General features: G+C 49.5%; 2 protein-coding genes across 2 annotated transcripts in view; both read right to left on the bottom strand.

Annotated features, from left to right (window-relative positions):
- The window catches only part of LOC104286099 (vitamin D3 hydroxylase-associated protein-like), an 11246-nt gene extending 131 nt beyond the window's left edge, over positions 1-11115 (bottom strand). Inside the window, exons 1-15 of the mRNA XM_009884649.1 lie at positions 10906-11115; positions 9193-9306; positions 7654-7788; positions 6599-6732; positions 6011-6217; positions 5491-5531; positions 5139-5263; positions 4373-4498; positions 3451-3548; positions 3176-3275; positions 2253-2296; positions 1736-1775; positions 1145-1253; positions 662-807; positions 1-16 (exon numbers count right to left, since the gene is read on the bottom strand). The exon at positions 1-16 is cut by the window's left edge and continues 131 nt beyond it. Coding sequence (XP_009882951.1) covers positions 1-16; positions 662-807; positions 1145-1253; positions 1736-1775; positions 2253-2296; positions 3176-3275; positions 3451-3548; positions 4373-4498; positions 5139-5263; positions 5491-5531; positions 6011-6217; positions 6599-6732; positions 7654-7788; positions 9193-9306; positions 10906-11115 — 1645 coding nt within the window. The remainder of the gene's footprint in view (positions 17-661; positions 808-1144; positions 1254-1735; positions 1776-2252; positions 2297-3175; positions 3276-3450; positions 3549-4372; positions 4499-5138; positions 5264-5490; positions 5532-6010; positions 6218-6598; positions 6733-7653; positions 7789-9192; positions 9307-10905) is intronic.
- A 7016-nt stretch (positions 11116-18131) lies between these two features.
- LOC104286098 (vitamin D3 hydroxylase-associated protein-like) overlaps positions 18132-20563 on the bottom strand; it is an 11798-nt gene continuing 9366 nt past the window's right edge. The window contains 3 exon segments of the mRNA XM_009884648.1: positions 18132-18260; positions 18571-18716; positions 19597-19705. Of these exon segments, the coding sequence (XP_009882950.1) occupies positions 18132-18260; positions 18571-18716; positions 19597-19705 (384 nt within the window).

Raw genomic sequence — 20563 nt, 5'->3', positions numbered from 1 at the left:
CGCCCCCTGCCACAGCCTGCAGCGGGAGCACAAGCAGTGAGGAGTTACGCAGAGGGCTCAGACATCCAATGGCTTCTGGAAACTTGATTTGGGCAGGTGGCTCGTCCCAGAGGGTTGGGGAGGTTGGAGGCCGAGCCCTGCCATTCAAGCGGCATTAGTGTGCTGGGGCAGAGAGATGCTGTTCTCGTGATCGAAATGGTTGCCAAATCTCGGGCAGTGTGTTTAAGACACCCTCCACCGAGCAGCTCTGCTTTGAGCTGTCTTGCAGGCAGATCCCTTTTCCTTCAGCATCCTCATTCCCAATCCGTGCTCCGCTGACAGCCTGGGCCTGGTGAAGGCGTCACGGAGTAGGAGGAAAGTGGAGCACCGTGCTGTGGGCTGTGGCTGTCACGAGGACCTTCTCGAGGAAGCCTCGCTGTGTGGCTCCTTTCTGCCTTCAGCCTATAATAATCCAGCCTGGGGGTGCTCTCCCAGTCCCCCCAAAACTTAGTGATTTGGGGCTTGGGAGAAAAGGGATTTGCAAGGGGTATATAAAGAAGAGGTGACTTTTTTTTCACTGTGCCAGTATTGATGGAGATATTTAGGAGTCCCCGATTTCAGTGAAACTATTACTTGAACATCCATCAACAGTCTCTGCTCCACCACTTTCCATGTCACATACCTGTTTCAGCGTCCGGTCCCAGGGGTCATCACAGCATCCTTGGTAAAGCTTTAGCTCTTCCTCATCAGCTTCTGTCACCACGCTGACGGGTACAACCCCAGCAGGGAAGTCCAAGACATTGTACAGCATCGTGGAGGAGATGGCAGCTGAGAGATGCAGAAGAGAGAATGTAGGTAGTCACACCCTCCTTCACACTTATACATTACATGTAAGCCCCTGAGAACCAGCTGCTGCTGGGAGGAGAGAGTGCACAGGGCTGGTCATCTGCAGGTCCAAGTTCTACTGCAAGAAACAACTGCCATCAGATCACTTCATCCCCGGGTCTGTCTCCATCTGCTCAGATACCTTTATGGTAGTTATTTTTCCTTCCCACTGCCATAAAATGTTTAGGTGGGTGGTGACGCTCCACGGTAGCAGATGTTTCTGTCCAATCTCAACCACTGTGGTCCTCTGCCCTCCCGGGAAGGTCCCAAACTCACTTACTGAGGAGTTTCCCAGGGTATCCCGTGGTGAAGGCAGGCCCCAGGACAGGGCACAGCATGACATCCAGCTGGAGTTCCCTCCACCGGGCAATGAACTCGGTGCGGTATGCCTTGGGGAAGAGAGGGGAGATGACATGGAGGCCATGTCCATGCCTGGAGCGTCTCGGCTTCTCCAGGGTATGTGCCAGGCTCTGGCATGGCCAAGGAGGCAGCAGCGGGCAGCTGTGCTCATGGAAAGAGGCAGGAGAATGCGTGTCTTCCTCCACGCCACGTGGCCAGACTGTGACTGGGAATTGGAAACGTCCCTCTTTAGCCATCCCCACTCCCAAGACAGCCTTCATTGTGCTGGGACTGTTGAGTGTGGGCATTTGGACATGAGCACTGTGGGCAATCCATAAAGTCCTGGCTGAGTTGACCCAAAAGCCCATCTGCTCCATTTCTCACTCTCTTTTGTGCCTTTTCCTCCGTCTTCTCTCCTCCCCAGCACCCCCCTGCACAATCCCTTTCCTAACTGATGACCCTCCAACCTGGCACTTGCCATAAGGCCTCAACTCATAGCACGCTGCCAGAGAGAAAAGTCCTCAAAACACACCTCTATTTCATGGTGATGATTCCACATCTCCTTCACTGACCTGCAAGTGGAAATCATAGCAACACTTTTAAGCTTTAAGAGGAGAAGGAATCGCTTAAGTAATCCCCCAGTTTGATAAACACCAGTGATTTTAGCAATCATTTAAAACAATACTTCTTCCCAATTTCTCTAAAGCTTCCTTTGGCATTTGGCCAAGCAGTTAAGCACCAAATGTCTGGAAGTGGTAGAGAGAAGGTTTCTCTTGTGAGCCTGGATTTAGTACTCATCTCTGCCACGGACTTCCTGTATGACCTTATCCATCCAAGTCCCTCAATCCTTTCAGGATAACACTAGGGGCAGTGCAACACTGGGGAGATGTGTTCCTAAAGGTTGAAGCGGTACCCAGGATGGAGGGACAGCCCTTGCAGAGATCAAGTCGGAGCCTGTCGTGAATCCTGTCCCCCTCAACCCCACCATGGACACTTAGAGAAGGTACTGTTCATTTTCATAGACATCCCTGGGCATGATGCCATCCTACCTCATTCCAGCCAAGGCGCTGAGGTAGTCAGCCAGGCGGGGAAACTGGAAAGGCAAGAGGGATCGTGAGGGACATGACATGGGGGTGCAGTAACTTGTGCCATCCCAGGAAAACGCCGGTCCCGTGCTGCCTCCGTCCCTGGGGATGCTGCACTGAGCGTGAATGATGATGATTAAAAATGCTCCTCATGGATTTGAGTTTACTTTGCTTCCAAATTCTGGTTGTTGGTTCCAAATTTGTTTCTTAGAGCCCAATATTTCCTGCTCACAGAGGAATGTGCTGATCTTAACCAAGTCACCTTTCATTATTTTTGATAAATCAAACATATTTTCTTTTTAGCTTGGTATCTCACAGAACCGTATGTGCTCTGCAAGCACTTTGATTGTCTCCCACTTACTGCTACCTTTTTTTTGATCCTGTCAGCTGAGAACACCCCAGCTGGACAGAGAGGCAGAGAAAATGGAGGATGGAAGAGAGAAGCCCTATGAAAGGATGCTCAGCTGGTGAAAGAGCAACAGTGTGGACCAGTCCTTATTAATCACCGGGAGTCCTCATTAAGGGGTGATCTTTGGGAGGCCTCCAACACAGGGACAGACCTTCAACCTGGAGTACCTCCACTGCTGTAATCCCAATGCATGAACCTGTAGGAAACTGGGCACTGCTAGGTCTAGCATTTGAAGAACCACTTGCTGTGGGCTCCGCGTTAATCTTTTACAGCTCTTGGCTGGTCCTTCTCTCATTTCCCTTTGCATGTGATAAATCCCAGCAGAGGTCTAGAAAAGACCTTCCAAAGTGATAACATGTGCCTTCACCTGAGATCCTAGGGTTTCTAGTTAAAGGTGTCTCTCAGTACCATCATGCTTTCAGGCATCTCAAGGCCCTGCTGACACCACTCTGCTTTGAGCCTGCGGCCAGGGACTCACCAGAGGCTTCAGAATCAGAGCCAGCAGCTTCTTCCCCAGCCTTGGGATCTTGCAGCAATTCACCTGTGATTTCAAGCTTGGATCTACAATATCTGCTGTGCTGAGAGACGACAAGAGGAGGGGATCATGCCAGAGATGCTGTTTGCCCTTTCTCAGAAACCTAAGTATCTTCTGTTTGGGGTGGGAGAGATGGGCTTGGTTTGCCCATGCGTTGTGCTCAGGGGTGTGGGGACGGAGGCGTTTTACAGCACTGATGCCAGAGGGCTCCTACTTACAACACGTCCAACCAAGCACGGCCTCCATCAGCAAAAAACGTCTTCAAAAACAGTTCAGTCATGACATAGTGGATCCGAGGTGGAGAAAAGGGCACCAGCTGCACCAAAACACAGGATTATGTGGCCGCCTGGGGATATGAATAATTCCCAAGGCCCAACTGTGGATATACTTCAAAGGCAGAGCAGCACATCCCTGGGCTCCACATGCCAATGGAAGCCCTGGTTCAACCCTTTACCAGCCCAGGCATCTCCCTGTGGGATTATTCCTCCCTAATGGCTGTTTGGTTCAGCTCTGAGATCTCTCCAGAGCTGTTTCCTTCTCCATCCTGCTCCAGGCAGTCACTGAGCCAGAAACCACACCAGTTTCCCGCCTGTCCCAGCAGAGTCGACATCTCCCAGACGTGGACTCACTTGCGTGTTTCCACTGGTAGGTCTAGATGGAGGGAAAGGTGTTTCCCATCCCGTGCCCCAGGGGCCTTTTCCCTCAGTGGTCCAGAAAGGACAGAGGTCTCCACGGGCATTGGGATGGAACGAGAAAAACACCGCTCAGATGCTCTCCGCTGGGGGAGGACAGACCTAGCAAATGATGGGGCAACCTTCTAGGGTCAAATGCAGCACTTTATGGACTCTGCTCTCTGGTGTGGACCACAGCCCCCAGGAGAGCAGAGATGGATTCATTACACCCCTGGCCCCCTGCAGGTACAAGTTTGCTAATTGCTCGTGCCGTTTCCCCATGAGACGCGCTGCTACCCCGGGTAGACGTGTGTCCGCATTGCGTTACACGGCTGTAGTAACTTAACCTCATGCCCCTGGTAGGCCATTTACCCCACAGCTGGGCCTGGGGACTATGTCTGGTTTCTGAAGGGTGATTTCAACAGTGAGGAGTAAAGCTGGGGACACCTACTGGGGTGGTTGTGCTCACCTGGTGCCCGGCTGCCTGCAGAGCCCCCCAGGTTTCCCGCACCGCGCGCCGCATGCAAGGGGGCAGCGGGAAGTAGCCGTCTGTGTCGTAGTACCCGATCCGCAGAGGAGCACAGCTGGAATACACCTGGAGCAAAGAGCCACCAGTCAAACATTTCCAACCCTGCTGGGGGTAGGACTTCCCCTGTGCTGAAGCCCACTGTGAAAGGGGGCAAAAGCTCCAGATGTAAGGGAGTAATTAATTTTGTGATGTGCTGCTTGTAGTTTCCATAGGTTACCCTTTCCACATGTCCATCACTGCCTTTTTCTCCAGCCTCCCCTTCATCCCTCCCTTCAAATTGAGCACAGCCACTCGAGACCAGTAGATTCAACCATTGCAACAAAGGATGGAGGTGGAAAAACCTCCCGAAATTTGCCTGCTGCAGAGGGAAAGGAAATGTCCTCAGACAAGAGATTTGCTGCTGCAGGAGTTTCTAATCTTGTCTTGTCTTCCCCCCAAATCTCCAGCTTTTTGATCCTGGTGTTGCCTTCCTCCCCACTCTTTTCTGGGGTCTCCCAATCTGTTAAGCTACGTGCCAAGTGAGAAGGCAGAAAGGACAACTACTTATTAACTTATTTTTTTCTGATCAGTATGAATTGTGCCCTCAAAGAGAGCTAACAAGTTACTGGAAACCAGTACTGTAAAGAGAATTGGACTCTTAAAGAATGCGTCCATTGAGCGTGCAGCTCCCTCAAAAGAACCAGGGCTTGCTGATTTAAGGACTCACCTCCTCATTGAAGGGGATGGGGGGCACAGTGGGGTCCAGCTGGAACATCTCCTGGCAGAGCAGCGCCTTCATGCACAGGGCCAGGCTGTCCACGTCCCTCGCCATCGGCCCCAGCGCACAAGGAACTGGAGTGGGATGAGAGCACACGTCCATGTTAAGCAAACGGGTCCGCCAAACACTTGTCCACCCCTCTGCATGGCTGCATTGGCTGCAAGGGATGATCAGGCAATGAGGTGGGATGTTTCAGATGGACTCTGGACAAATCTTGGTTGTCACAGGCTTTCCTCAGGCCTAGAGGAAAATATAGGACTCTTCACAGCATATAGGGAAAAGCAGTTAAAAATTCATGTACCTGCCAGGATCCCACTGACAGGGTCAGTCACTCCAGACAGGCTGTGGGAAAAGAAAAAGAAGTATATTGTCATTTCAGCAATGGTGAGATATTACCAATACATTTGAACAGCATAGTGGGGTCTTCAGTTCAGGACCCAAACCAGAAGAAAATCATTAAAAGTATTTGATTTGAGTCATGGGAAACAGAAAATTTTGGTCAAAAGGAAAAAAAAAAACCTAAACCCCAACAAATCTTAGCTTTGATTTAACTAACAATGTTCCATTTTGGCATTATTTAACCACTTTAGCCCCCTTTTCCTTTTAACTACAGGCTAGATCTACAATGAAAACATGGCCATTTCCCCACAAAACCCGACAACGCTGCCTCTTGGGAGAGGTTTTGAGCAAAGCAAGCCAGCCTTTAAGAAACTGTCCTCTCTTTTCCTGCCACGTACTCACTGAATACCTTACCCCTTCTGCTGAGTTTGACAATTAGTAGGCTCCTTGCAGGGTGGGAAGGGTCAGATCCCAACACCTACCTCAGCCTTTTGGCCGTAGGTTTGAGCCCACAGAGCCCGCAGAAGCTGGATGGCAGGCGGATGCTGCCGCCAATGTCCGAGCCGATGCCCAGGATGGAGCCTCCCCCGGCGATCAGAGCTCCCTCCCCTCCCGAGGAGCCCCCGGGACTCTTCTGGTGGTTGAAGGGGTTCAAGGTCTGGCCGAAGATGGGATTGCTGCAGTCGTAGCTGGGGAGAAGAACCGGGCTGTCAGAAAAATCTTAATGCCTTGAGTTTTTTTTGGCTCTCCCTCGCAATGTTATGTGGCATAGCCAACCCCATCCTTCCATCCCATAAATCCCTCAGGACACAGCTCATTCCCATGAGCCTTCAGTCTCCCTCCCATGCACAATTACGCTTGATTTCTTTTATGTCATGGTAGGGTTCTTTTCCTCTTAATCTTATCTGAAAGCTATTTTCAGCTGAACTGAGATTGTTGGCAGCTGATGGAAGAGGGCCTCATCCAGGAAACATCTCAGGAAACAGGAAGGAGCCTGTCCCGGGACCTACAGGCCAGGTTTTAGCTTCAGGGGCACAACCAGAGGAAAGAGTTCTAATGATGTATGTTACTTGAAGAGGGATTGCGGCACGTTGGTCATTGCAAATGGGATGGCGCCCTGTCTCTTCAAGACTTTGACTAGGACGCTGTCCTCCTGCACCACAGTGCCCAGGCATTGCACAAGCCCACAGGTCGACAGATGTCCCTGCAGAGAGAAGTGACAATGGACATGGTCAGTGCAGTTCCCTGCAGTTTTTGGAAGGATGACCTGGTGTTCCCTTTTGGGGGGGTGGGAGGGGAGCAGGTACTCCACGTGCTTGCAAGCCATTGCGTGAAGGGTCAAGGACTCCCTCTCCTTCTGTCCTTGGCAGAGGGCTGCCAAGCACTTACAGGGTTAAGGCTTCTCCTGAAGCTGTCCTTGCTCTTTTCCGTACTATTTCTCTTCCCTGACTCAGATGCAACTCCATAGGTGCACTGGCTCAGGAGCAAACCCAGTGTCCTGCTGTTCCAGTGAAGCCACCAGTGGATGTTCGTGGGGGGGAGGGGGGAACATACATCCCAGGCAAACACAGTGTCATCCTTTTTCAGTTAGTCTTGGTGTTTAGGGCTTGCTTTGGGCTTAGACGCCTCATAACTGTGTTGGTAAGTCAACATGGAGGAGACCGCCTAACAAATTCAGCTGAGGAGCGTGTGATCAGTCCTCACCAGGGCTTGTCTGCGTGGGAGTCCCCGGTGCATTTCATGCACAGGCTTTTTGCTAAGGGGCTCAGCGGTCAGGCTACAGCACAACAGGGATTAAAGGTTAATGGTTCCTGCTACTAATGACTTTCTAGAAGCTGAGCCATGTTCTTATCCCTGATACTGCAAACCTCTGAGTAAAGTCTGAGTTATCACCCAAACAACCGTGTAGCCCAGACTATTCACCCCTTGGTTTTTTGCTGATGGAGAATTCTAACTGCCAGGATTGCAGCTGCGATGAGATGTGGGGCCACAGCCTCAGACCCAGCCAGGCTTCCTGTGGTGTAAACAGGGAGGGATCAGGCCCCTTCCCCATTCTCTGTGTTCCACCACTTCACCACCCAGCCCAGCTCATGATGGGACACTTTACAGGCACAAAGGGAAGCACCTTATGGCCGATATGTTCCTTGAGGCTGACAGGGATGCCATAGAGCAGCCTTTTCTGTTGTATTTCCTGGAGCTGCTCCTCACACTCTGGGATAAAATGTCGCAAGCAGTTTGTCTGCTGGGTCACTTCCAGGGCCTTTGTTAGGAGGAACAGGTGTTAGTTAAGAACAGCATCGTTACACAGCTGCATGCAGTAGCTGCCTGGATCTTCAAAACAAGGGCTAGTGGCTTGGCATGAACGGTAATCCCCTCCCCAGAGCATCCCAGCTCCAGCCATCTCAAAGGATTGTCCACTGATGGGTCTGACCCAGGAGACTGTATTTGGTTTGGATGGCAAGGTTTTGGTAACAGGGGAGCTACAGGGGTGGCTTCTGTAAGAAGCTGCTAGAAGCTTCCCCCATGTTCGATAAAGCCAATGCCAGCTGGCTCCAAGATGGATGCACCAATGGCCAAGGCTGAGCCCATCAGCAATGGTGGTAGCACCTCTGGGATAACATAGGTAAGAGGGGGAATACATTCCTGCATAACAGCAACTGCAGCAGAGAAAGGAGTGAGAATATGAGAGAAAACTCTGCAGACATCAAGGTCAATGAAGGAGGAAGGAGAGGAGGTGGTCCAGGTGCTGGAGCAGAGATTCCCCTGCAACCTAGTGAAGACCATGGTGAGGCAGGTTGTCCCCCTGCAGCCCATAGAGGTCCATGGTGGAGCAGATATCCATCTGCAGCCCATGGAGGACCCAACGCCAGAGCAGGTGGATGCCTGAAGGAAGCTGTGACCCCGTGGGAAGCCTGTGCTGGAGCAAGTTTGCTGGCAGGACTTGTGATCCCGTGGGGAACCCATGCTGGAGCAGTCTGTTCCTGAAGGACTGCACCCCATGGAAGGGACCCACTCTGGAGGAGTTTGTGAAGAACTGCAGCCTGTGGGAAGGACTCGTGTTGGAGAAGTTTGTGGAGGACTGTCTCCCATGGGAGGGAGACCACGCTGAAGCAGGGGAGGAGTGTGAGGAGGCCTCCCCCTGAGGAGGAAGGAGTGGCAGACACAACGTGTGAGGAACTGACCACAATCCCCATTTCCCGTCCCCCTGCGCTGCTGGCGGGGAGGAGGTAGAGAAATCATAAAAAAAGCTAAGGCCGTGAAGAGGGGAGGGGTGGGGGAAGGTGCTTTAAGATTTGTTTTTATTTCTCATTACCCTACTCTGACTCGGTTGGTAATAAATTAAACTAATTTTCCCAAGTTGAGTCTGTTTTGCCTGTGATAGTAGTTGGTGAATGATGTATCTCTGTCCTTATCTCAACCCATGAGCCTTTCATTATATTTTCCCTCCTCTCTCTGGCTTTGGTGGGCACCTGGTGTCCAGCCAGGGTCAACCCATCACAGAGACAGAGATATCCCTGCCTTTTCACATCTTTGTCCTGATATCTGCTATATTAAAGATTTGTCATAATCACCAGCTTCAACAAGTCTACTCAGCCACCAGCCCATACACCATGGCATGGAGAACATAAGTGATTTGCCCATCACACTGTGGATAGGCACTCACCTTCTCTAAGTAGGTGTAGAGGACAGTCTTGGGGGACAGAGACCCTTCCTGCAATCTCCCAGTGAGTTCCAGCAGGGGCAGGGACAGGATGACATCTGTCTGGATGCTGGGGACCTGCAAAGGGAAGATGAAGGGGATGCCAGGACAGCAGCTCCAGTTACCCTTTGGCTCAAAGGGGATAAATCTCTTAAATTTTGCCGATATTATCAATGGAGCTTGCTCAAAAGTCGGACCCTGCATGTGGGGCTTAGACCTTGAGCTGCTGAATGTTTTATCCTGAGTTTGGATGTCATGAACATGATGAACACAGGAGCCTGTCTGTCTCTGGAGGTGTAGAAGAGCTTCATGCATCCACTGCGGCAAGGGACAAGGCAATGCCTCACATCAGAGCCTTCCTCATGGCACTGTGGGGACTTACCTACTGACCAAGAAGTGATCTGTTGAGCAAACACCAGCCTGGGCAGAAGGTACCAAAGTCCTTGCGCACAAATCTCAGGCTGGCCCTTCACCCCTCAGAATGGGTACAGGCAGTGTGGGTCAGCCCGGTCTGAGGACAAACATCTAACAGCTCAAGCTCAGCAAATTGCAAAGAAGTCAGTAGGGACTCACAGGTGGGTGAGGTCTACTCAGGAGAAGACAACTGGCAGTTCTCAGTGCCACCAGCTTTTTTTCAAGGTTTTATATCATATTTATAGATATATATGTATGTCTATTTATAGATGTATATCTTCTTTTTGTTCTTAATTGAGGAAATTGAGAGTGTGGCCTTGGGCAACCTGGTCTAGTGGGAGGTGTCCCTGCCCATGGCAGGGAGATTGGAACTCGATGATCCTCAAGGTCCTTTCCAACCTAAACCATTCTATGATTCTATGAAATTCATGAAGGACTCTGAGCAATTTATATCATATTTATAGATATATATTTCAGAAAAAAAAGGTTGTAAAGGTACATATCACTTGTAGCTATTATGCTTTATCTCCAGGTACGTTACCTGTGTAAACACGAGCTGGTTTAACCAGTACCTACTCAGAAGTGAATGGAGGAGGAAGGAAAGGCGGTTAGCAATCATTGTTGCAGCAGGACTTCAGGGCCACATCCACACTGGCTGGGTGCCTGTCTCGTTCATCCCCATGTCATGTTCTGGTTGCTCCCAGAGAACACCGAATGCCCTGTGCTTCATTAGTGCTAAATTAGGCCAAGCTTCTTCTAGGCAGCCTGCTGGGCTGGGAGGTCTCAATTGCTGGGAACCCTAGTGAAAGCTCTTTTGAAGACTCTCCAAGAGCCATCCAGAACCCAGGTTTTAGAGACAAAGATGTAGGGCTGTGGACAGCTGTGTAAACTTAGAGTTAGGAAGAGGAAAAAGCTTTCTTGCTTCTACTCATAGAGGCAAAAGACATTTCTAGATCCTGAAAGAACTGGGGTTTGGATCAATGAAGGTTCAGTGCTTCATCACCTGTGCTGTTCGAAAGCTCTTCCCGGTGAGTAATTCACATCTCCCTGGTTGTAGACTCCTACCTCATCTCATGCAGCTTGAGGAGGGCAGTGATCTCCCTTCCTCCCAAGGCAGCCTTTCCTCTTGTTGAGGGCTACCAGCACATCTCCCCTGGACTCCTCATTAGAAAATCTATGGAAGCATGAGCTGGAAGGAGGAGCTGAAGAACAGTATCAGCAGACACCCCAGTGGGACTCAGACCCCCCAGAAGATCGGGTTACCTGCTCCCTGAACTGCTGGACAGCCTTTGCCATTTTCTTCACACCTTCATCCCGGGTCCTGCAAGCCTCTTCCATTTTCTTCTGGACCTGCCTTTTGCCCAGCCATTTCCAGACTACCACAGCTGCCGCCGAGCCGCAAAGCAGGGGGAGGGCAGCAGAAAGATCCACCTCCCTCTCTGGCAGGAGCTGTCTCAGCTGTTGCTGGATCATAACGTGGCCTTCTGGTCTCCAGGGATGGTGTGAGAAAGAAAAGCAAGGCAGGAGCAGGAGATCTTCCCTGCCTCCCCAGACCTGTCACTCCTCCCAGCACCACTGTCTCAGGTCAGCAAATAGTTTGTAAATCCAAAGCTGACCTCTGCAAGGCCGCCTTCAGTGGAGCGTGTGGTGGAGAATGATTAATCAGGAAATGGAAAAGGTGAAGTTTGGCCAGTGAACCTTGGGGCGTTGGGTTTATAGGGACTTTCTGGACTGCGGGAAGTTTTCCACTGGGGAGGAAGGGCTGTGGGATCAGCTGAACAAAAGAAGCAAGGAAATAGCTGCTCTTCTATTTCCTGCGTAGTCTGAGAGGACAATGGGAGAAGGGGAAAAAACAGTTTGAAATCACAAGACTTCCCCCCACAGGGATGGGGAATAGTATGACGAGAGGATGCATAGCTGTGGGGTACCCATTCGCTCACCAAATCCCTTGGCCTATGCTTCTCCCATGGTGGCCAGAGGCTGTTTCAGGAGGCCAGTGGGATAGGGCTCAGCGCTGCCATGATGTCTGCATGCACCAGAAGGAGAGGCTGTTCCACCCCATGACAGAGCACACTGGTGTTGCCTTAGGAATGGAAAATCCCACAGGGTTGCAGGCCAGAAGCAAACTTTTTCCAGCAGATGTTGCGACAGCTGATGCCTGAGGTCTTTCCAGCACAGACGCCTCTCACTACGAGCCCTCAAGAACCATGCACTGAGCTAAAGGCAACAACCCAGCCAACATCAGCCCCAAAACAAATGCCGTGGTCTGTTTGTGACCTTCTCTGCTGGTTCTGAATGATGGGTCCTCCTATGGATCCTACCTTGATAAAAGGTTTTTGAGCAGCTAGATCGTGCACTGCAAAACTTTGCAAGGTTGCACTTGATGGCCAGAGGCCCAGAACCTGAACCTGCTCCAACAGAGTATGGAACTGGATATAGAAAGGCAGGTGAAGAGCCTTCCCCCATCAGGGCTAGGTAGTCCTCTAACGCTTGATTTTTCATCCATTGTCGTGTCCATTCTTAGCGGTTATAAGAATTCACTGTTGGTTTTTTTGTAACAAATCGTGTCAGTAGGGAACATTCTTCTCTTTGTTATTAACTGGGGAAATTTATGAAGGACTCTGACCAAAATTGGCTTTGGCATCCTCTAAGATGCAGTCTGGGGCCAACATCAGTTAGCTATGCGGTAACAAATTAAGCTGGCCTATTACTATGTTTGCCCTCAGTGGTACCCTTGCTCAGAGGATGCCAGCTAAAGCACTGCTGGTCTTTCGAGAGCAGTGGCATGGGGAGATGCCTGCAGCCCATCCAGCTCCTGCTCCGGCCCCAGGGCGCTGGCTGCAGCAGGTGCCTGCAGAAGGCACGGGTGAACATGGTCAGCACGCAGCAATTCCCAGCCCTCTCCCAGCCTCCAGGAATCCGTGCAAGGGCTTCCCGAGGCAGAGGTGGGCTTTTTGCCTACGTGACACCAAAATTACCTCTATGATGGGCTGAGCAAATATGGGAGTTTTTTTCCCCCCGTGCTGGGAAGCCTCAGGGCATTGGCTTCCCGCATCCACTTGTGCACTGGGACCTGTGCTCCGATCCTGCCCTTTAATTGCTCAACAACTGTTTAACGGAGACAAAGCCAGCTGTGTCTGGAATAACTTGGCCTTTCAAAGGGTGGATTTATCAGTAGGCGCAGCTGCGTTTCCAGGTGGCCGGATGCTTCTGAGGAAGCTCCTTTTCCTATCAATGTGCGAGCATCTCCACCTCCTTTATGAACCAGAGGTATGGCTCCTCCTGCCACGTCAAGGCCACGCACAGCGTGGCCATGGGCAGCCCCACGGCTCCTACCACAGCCTGCAGCGCGGACACAGGCAGTGGGGAGTGACTGGAGGAAAATGAAGGTCGAATCCACCCTCAGGACTGGGATGGTTTCAAAATCCAAGTCTGTTTTGCACCCTCTGAGTAGATCCGCTGAGGCACTCCAAGAGCCATATGAAATTAAAGAGTTCCTGCCATGGAGGGGAGCAGCTAGACAGAGATGGATGGGCTGGGTCACAGTGGGTGGCTTTGTGTGGACCCACATCTAGGCAAAGGGGAGCAAGGGGTGCTTGGGAGAATAGTCTGCTGGGAAGAAGACCACTGTCCCCATGGGGAAACTGAGGCAGGGAAGCAAAGGGATGTCCCAAGTCAAATCTCAGGGCCATAGCAGAGGAGACAAACCTGCCTGACTCACAGGGCAGTGTTCACTCCTCCACACTGCACTGGTGTGCACTGAGCAACCAATACCAAGTGCAATGGTTTTACAATATTTTTCTCACCAGAATTGATCCAGGTCCAAAGTGAAACTCACTAGTGGAGTTAAGGTGAAAGCCAAGACCCTTTTCACAAGAAGAGTCAGCCTGTAGCAGCTGGTCTAGGATTTCACTGTGGCATCCACAACATCTCCTTCGCTTTGGACCACCACAGAAAAAAGGCAGTTACACCAACACAGACAGTCCACACCTGTCCCCAGCAAGAGCTGCACCATCTTTGCAAAAGCAAAACTGCACTGACGTACTCTCATTGCACTCCATCCAACACCATCAGCTCTCAAGCAGGCTGGGTTTTGACGGAAATATTCTATTTCTAAGATAAAACTGTCTTCCCTTTGAATCAGTAATCATTATTTTTAAGCCAGCTTTGACTCCATTTTGATTAAAATAACAAAGAGTAAATACTGACAGTTGTATCTCATGTTCATGTTTTTGGAACCAAACACAGAGGCGCTTTTTCAAAACAATTTACAAAATGAGGTATGTTAAGTACGCTGCTCTGAAAGAATTTTAAAGACATTTCACAAAATGCTGAAATGGGCTGGTCCCCTTTGGTGAATTTTTTCCAGTTGGTGAAGAGGGCTAAATAAATGTTTTCTGGGAACTCTCCAGTTTCTGACTCATTTCAGCCTGGAATATCTACTGAAAGCATGAAACTTTCCTCGATTCCAGTCCAAGTCCACCGACACTCACAGAACATAACAGCTGGTAAGAAACTTGCCACTACTTTTTTATGCTGTACCTTTCCAACAACTGAGAACGTCAGCTGAGAGGTGGGGGTCCGTTTCTATCAATGCTTTTTCGCATTGCTCAGCCAGGACCCTGTTGGCTCTCCCTGAATAAACTGCAATAGGATGGGGAGAGAAACCTCCCATACCAACCCCCACACCTCTGACAGCAGGGGCTGCTTTCTCCCCTGAACATCCCTCCATCTTCTCCACTTCTGTGGGTATTGCACTGTTTTCCTTGGGCCTTTCCATAGCCAAGTGGGTTGTATGGATCCTACTTACAACTTCTCCAGCAAGGTAGAGGCACCATCAGCAAAGATGCTGCAGAGAGCAGTTGGTTCTTCGCCAGAACTCCAGGAGCATTCCTACTTCTTCCATCATTCCTGGTGTCTTGCACAGGTCTGTCCCCACCGAGTGACAGCAGAGACTTCAGCACACTGATGGTGAAGGACTGGGATGCTCTCAGCTGCTCCATGGCTGGGCATAAAGCTTACAGCAGGAAGTTTGGCTTTTCACTGGTCTCACCGTGGGCAAGCAGGGCGGGGGGGAGCCAGGGGAGATGAGTGCAAAGTAGGAGAACAGTAGCAGAAAAGAAAAAAAGGAAAAAAAAAAGGAAAAAAAAAGGAAAAAAGGAAAAAAGGAAAAAAGGAAAAAAGGAAAAAAGGAAAAAAGGAAAAAAGGAAAAAAGGAAAAAAGGAAAAAAGGAAAAAAGGAAAAAAGGAAAAAAGGAAAAAAGGAAAAAAGGAAAAAAGGAAAAAAGGAAAAAAGGAAAAAAGGAAAAAAGGAAAAAAGGAAAAAAGGAAAAAAGGAAAAAAGGAAAAAAGGAAAAAAGGAAAAAAGGAAAAAAGGAAAAAAGGAAAAAAGGAAAAAAGGAAAAAAGAAAAAAAAAGGACAAAAGGAAAAAAAAAGGAAAAAAAAAGGAAAAAAGGAAAAAAAAGGAAAAAAGGAAAAAGAAAAAAGAAAAAGAGAAAAAGAGAAAAAAAGAAAAAAAAAAGAGCAGATTGAGACTGTGGTTGGAGAGATGAGGATTTGTGCAGCTAATGGCTATTTCAGAGTGAAAGATGTACCAAACCTAATTCTTGCATTTTTGTGTTTCAAGGCTGAGGTGATAGGCTGCCAAGGTATTTCATTTCGCCTATTTTTAAACATTTGCTTCAACTACCTCCTCCCTTGAAACTTGCTTGAAATTAATATCCGGGATCTTGGTAACACTGGTGTCTCTAATGTCCTCTGCCACTTTCTGTGACACCAGAGAGCTCTGTTCAGTTTGGTTACTGTGAGACAAACTGACCTGTCGAACAACTCATGTTCTGCTGATATGAGTTCTGCTAGAGAGTTTCGTTTGTTCCTGATGTCGTGACTACACAAAGCCTAACGTGCAAACTAGAGAAAAAACCCTGCAAAATAAAGTAAAACCAAATAAAACAGCTGGATTGTCTGATGACTCAACCTCTCAACCCCACTCAGTTACTTATCTGGCCACAGAATGAAAGACAGGTTGAGGAGAACAGATTCAAATTCTTATTAAAATTAGGAGGAAGGAGGAAAAATGATCAGAACAAAGACCGCAGCCAGGATGTTGCGCTGGAGATGAGAGAAACAAGTGGAAACAAAGCCCTCTTGGCCCAAGCAGCATTCCTACCTAATTCTCCGAGACAGGCCACAGCCTGGACTTTGGTCAGTGCCAGGCAGCTGGATGAGCACTCTGTAAACACACAGGACAGATGTCCAAGGGCTGTGCAGCCTGAGCCAACAGCTTATGGTGAAAGGGCCGCGGAAGGGTTTGAAAGACAGCGGCACTGTGCCGGTGGGTGTGAAAAGGAGCTGACATCCCCTCACCAGCCCCAGTGAGGTGTAGAGGAAGAACTCTCCTGCAAACCTAAAGTAATAATGCCAGCCAAAATGCCTTTCCCTCCTTGAATTTCAGCGCCTGAACTCACCACACTGCTCTGAGCATCACCCTCTCCACTTTTCCCCCATGTTCCTGCAGCAGTGCCAACTGACATCACGGACAACCTCTTGAGAAGGACCCCGAGTTTTACTCAGGAAGGTGCTTTGCTCTCTGCCAAGCTGAGGCACTTATCTGCTCTTTAAATTCCTAAACAGACCCCTACATCTGGTCCAAACCTGTATCTTGTCTCCCTGACACCTCTTCCATCTTTTTCTGGACCTGTCTCTACCTCATCCAGTTCAGTGCCAAGAAAGCTCTGGCTGAGCTGCAAACCAGGGCTGAGAGCACCCATGCACTCTGCTTCACTGTCTGTTGGATCGTAGTGAGGACTTCCCTTTGGGTGCTGGGACCTAATGCTGCGGGATCCTGAGATCTAATGACCGGCTGGAGGCAGGAGAGGGGAGAGTGGGAGGAAGAGTAAATCCCTTCCAGAGCCACCCACAAAGAGCAGCTGGAATGCAGAGCGCAAGTATGCATGGGGAAATTCCTTTCAGAAATAGGACCCTTTCACTTCGTTCAGCCTTGCAAAAATATGGGGTGGACACACGAGCAAAGGAAAATGTCCCTCCCTGGCAAAACAAAGTCTGTGCATGCTCAGATCTAGCCAGGAACACTCCCTGGCCAGGTTACCTGTTTAATGGTGAGTTCCCATCTTCCCTACGAGAGGACAGCTATAAATCCTTTGCTCCTGGCCTGAGATGGTCACGGTCATTCGGCAGCCTCCCATGAGGCTGGAGCTTTGTGGCTGGTGCTGCCCAGCAGCAGTCCGGCAGAGGCAGGGCATCTTCTGGGAGCAGGGCTGTGCCGTGGATCTTCTCCCTGCTCTCTGCTGAAGGGAGGACACTCAGTCAGCCTGAGGAGCCAGGACTCACCGTGTGACTCAGACCTGCTTGTGACCATGTGAGCCTGCTGGATGACTGCAGCATATCCGTGCAGCCCCGTGGAGGCGGATAAATAACAAGAGCGGAGTCACCTCTTAGCCCTGTGGTTCTCTTCTCCTCTTGGGGAAATGCGGCCTCCAGCCCTGGTGCCTGGAGAGATATGTGGGCTCGGAGAAGGCACGCATCATCACTAACGTTGGTGCCTTGTTTCAAGGCACGCTTGCTTATTCAAAGCATTTCCGTCTCCTCCATCACCCCCACCTTCCCTTCCAGCCACATCCTCCACCTTGAGAGTGAAGAACGGGTTGAGAAGCAGCGCACAACTGTCACAGTGACATTGGAAGTACCAAACAGCGCGAATGGTCTAAAGGTAGCCACAAAAATGCTTAAACTCAGGTTTCTCTCAAGTGCTTGTAGGCAATAAAAAATCCTCAACCTTCTTTTCCCATTGCTTAACTGGAAGAAACAATGAGGAACAGGAGTGAAGAACAGACCAGTTACCATTTCTCAGAGCTTATGCTTAAGCAAAGAAAATTAAGCTTTCCACTACTCACTACACAGCTAAACTGCAGAGCCCACTGCCACTGGATGGTGTGGACATTAAGAGAAGAAATGAGTTCAGGAAGGGGCCCAACAAGTTCATGAAGGAGAGCTTTCTTGGCAGCTGTTAAAAATGATGGGCAGACTGCAAGTCTTTGCTGAAAAAGTCTCTTAGCCAACCTATGGCACAGCCGGAGAGGGAATCCTGCACTTATCAGGTTATGCTCTCCCTCAAACATCTGCTCCTGCCCACTGTTGGAAGTAGAATATTGGGGTAAACAGCTCTTCAGCCTCATATCATGCAACAGATATGGTTGCACTGTAGTTATTGGACTCCTTTGGTCCAGCATTAATTCTCATTCCTTTCTTTTGTTTTTTGACTCAGTTTAACTCTAACAAAGAAGGACCATTTGGACAGAGACGAGATTTTTGCTGACTATTTTAAAACAGCATTTATTGCCAGTTTATTGAAATTGTAGTTCAGAGTCTGCAGGTCGCTATCTACTTCGCTTTGTGCATAAGGTAGAAGGTAGTTGGAGTGAAGGGCAAGGAATGAAAAGCCACCATAGTGAAGGCACGTTCCCAGAAATCACATATTTATCTTCGTGCCGTGGGCGAGTGTCTCCACCTCCTTCATGAAGCGAAGGCACAGCTCCTCCTGCCATGGCAGAGCCACGCATTGCACGGCCACCGGCAGCCCCACGGCTCCTTCCACAGCCTGCAAAAATTAAGCATGGTGCTGAGTCAGAACACCAGCGCACCTGGGGAGGCACAAGAAGGAACGCTGTCGTTTGACATTATTGGAAGAGAAAACAATGGAAGACATGCAAGGGGACAGTTGTCAGGCCAACGTACAACCAGCCCAGTGGCACTACATGCAGGGTAGTAACGTGGTGTGTGCAAACTGCATTACTAAAGAAGGTCCTGCTGTCATCCAGAGATGCGGACAAGCCCTGGGACAATGTGCCTGAGGTGTCACTGTGCCAGTCATAACCTTCTGCTAAGACTTAAGCTCTTTCCCCACTGACCTCTTTTAGCCTCTGATCCCAAGGGTCTCCATAGTGCCCTCGGTAATGCTTCAGTTCTTCTTCATCGGCTCTTGTGACCGTGCTGACCGGCACCACCCCAGCAGGGAAGTTTAAGACATTGTATAAATTGGTGTAGGAGGTTGCAGCTGGAAAAGATCACACGGAGCATGCAAAATGGCAAAATTTAGTGTGCTGGGCCAGCACCAACTTTCAGATGATAATTTGGGTTGCAGGAATTGTAACCTGGAGTTGCTGGACCTGAAGAGACCATGAAAATACGCTGCATTCAAAGGGACTTTTGATGGTGAGGTTTGAAGGCCGCATGGCTGATGAGACCAGAGAGCAACATGTGCCTTCATCTGTCAGTTGGGTGGAGGTTAGATTGGTCTCAGAGAGACAGTTACGAGTATTCCGAGTCTGCATCTATATCTCCCATGCCTCAGGGAAAAATGCCAGCTAGCTTCCCAAGATAATCCAGACGTCCAGTTCTGTAACACCATCTCAGGGATTTTGGATCCCAAAGGACCATTGCTAGACAGATGAAGGACCCTGACTGTTTGCTGGAAACTATAAAAAATAGCCTTCTTCTGCAAGTCACAGGCAACGAGCCTTTCTACTATTTGCAAAGTCTTGGTAAATATAAAATGGCCACATTGAGCAAAGCCTGGCCTTGTACTAAGGTCTACTACCCTTCTGACAACTATCCTCACAGCCAGCCTCTGTTGCAGGAATAGCTCTTGGGCTTTCTACAGGACAAGATTATGCAGGAGAAACTCACCCATGAATGACTGGGACAGATGTGCCACTAATTGCTGCCCCATAATAATCCAAACACTTGCAGCTCAGATAAGGTGGGGGCATGAGAAGACCCACCCAGAGGAGACCTCTCCTTTGCTTTCTTCCCCAGAGGGAAGACCAAGCACTGCACGTAATTTGGGGAATGTCCAAGAGACCAAAATATCTTGCTCCAGCTCTGCCCACAGACACCACCATGGTTTCATCCAGAGACACCTCAATGGAGATTACCAAATAGCTTCCCAGCGTAGCCATGGTTAAAGGCTGGCCCCAGCGCGGGACAAAGAATCACATCCAGCCTTAGCTTCCTCCATTTAGCAATGAATTCAGTGCGGTAAACCTAGAAGGAAAGACAGAGGAGATGACAAACAATGTCTGTTGAACAGCAGTGGCAGATCAATGCCTACACGAAAAGGAGGAAAAAAACCCTTCCTGGATACAACTGAAAAATCAATTAAAATCTGAGCTGTGCTTTGAAAGAGCCAATGGATTTTGTTCTTCCACCCTTAGGTTTCCTGTCAGAATACCATGTGCTGCCCGGACCTAGACATTAATGCTAGGTGGGCATTTCAGGGTTGATTTCTTCAAGTATTAACCAAATCCTTCCTATGAACAGTGTTGTATTTGAATTTTATCGCATGGAGATCAACAATAGTTTGAAGAATTATGTCTAGCTGACTAAAAAGTCAAATTTCCTAAAAGCTTTGGTTATTTTGGTAGAAGAATCTAGAAGACATTAATTCAAAATATTTTCACAAAACCTTCTTTCATCATGCATCAGGGTACAGGTAAGAAAAAGAAGCAAGAGACAACTAGGCAAGCCCAAGGTCTTCCCACCCCTCCCCCAGATGCAGGAGGCACAGCTTCAGGATTGTACTGCAGATCCGCGAGATCTCGGTTTGTAGTCTGGATTACCACAGCTTTGCTGACCACCAAGCAATGAAAGAATCCATCCTCAAAGAGCTGTTCCACTTTGTCTTAGTAAATAGACATGGATGGACCACAGCACGGCTGCTTCTGCAGCCGTATTCTGGTTACAAGGACACTGTTGTCCCATGGTCCGGCCCCTGTTCTGCACAACTCTCTCACTCCGAGTTTTCTGTACAAGGGTCTTCCGCATCTCTCACAAAAGCCCCAGCCACGAGGGGCTTTTTTAGTCTGACCTCAATTTCCATCTGCAGTCTGAGATCCTTCCTGC

This window comes from Charadrius vociferus, unplaced genomic scaffold (assembly GCF_000708025.1).
Source record: "Charadrius vociferus isolate BGI_N301 unplaced genomic scaffold, ASM70802v2 scaffold163, whole genome shotgun sequence".
In the NCBI taxonomy this organism is placed as follows: domain Eukaryota; kingdom Metazoa; phylum Chordata; class Aves; order Charadriiformes; family Charadriidae; genus Charadrius; species Charadrius vociferus.
The sequence above is the reverse complement of the archived record's forward strand: the minus strand, read 5'-3'. Positions and strand labels throughout refer to the sequence as shown.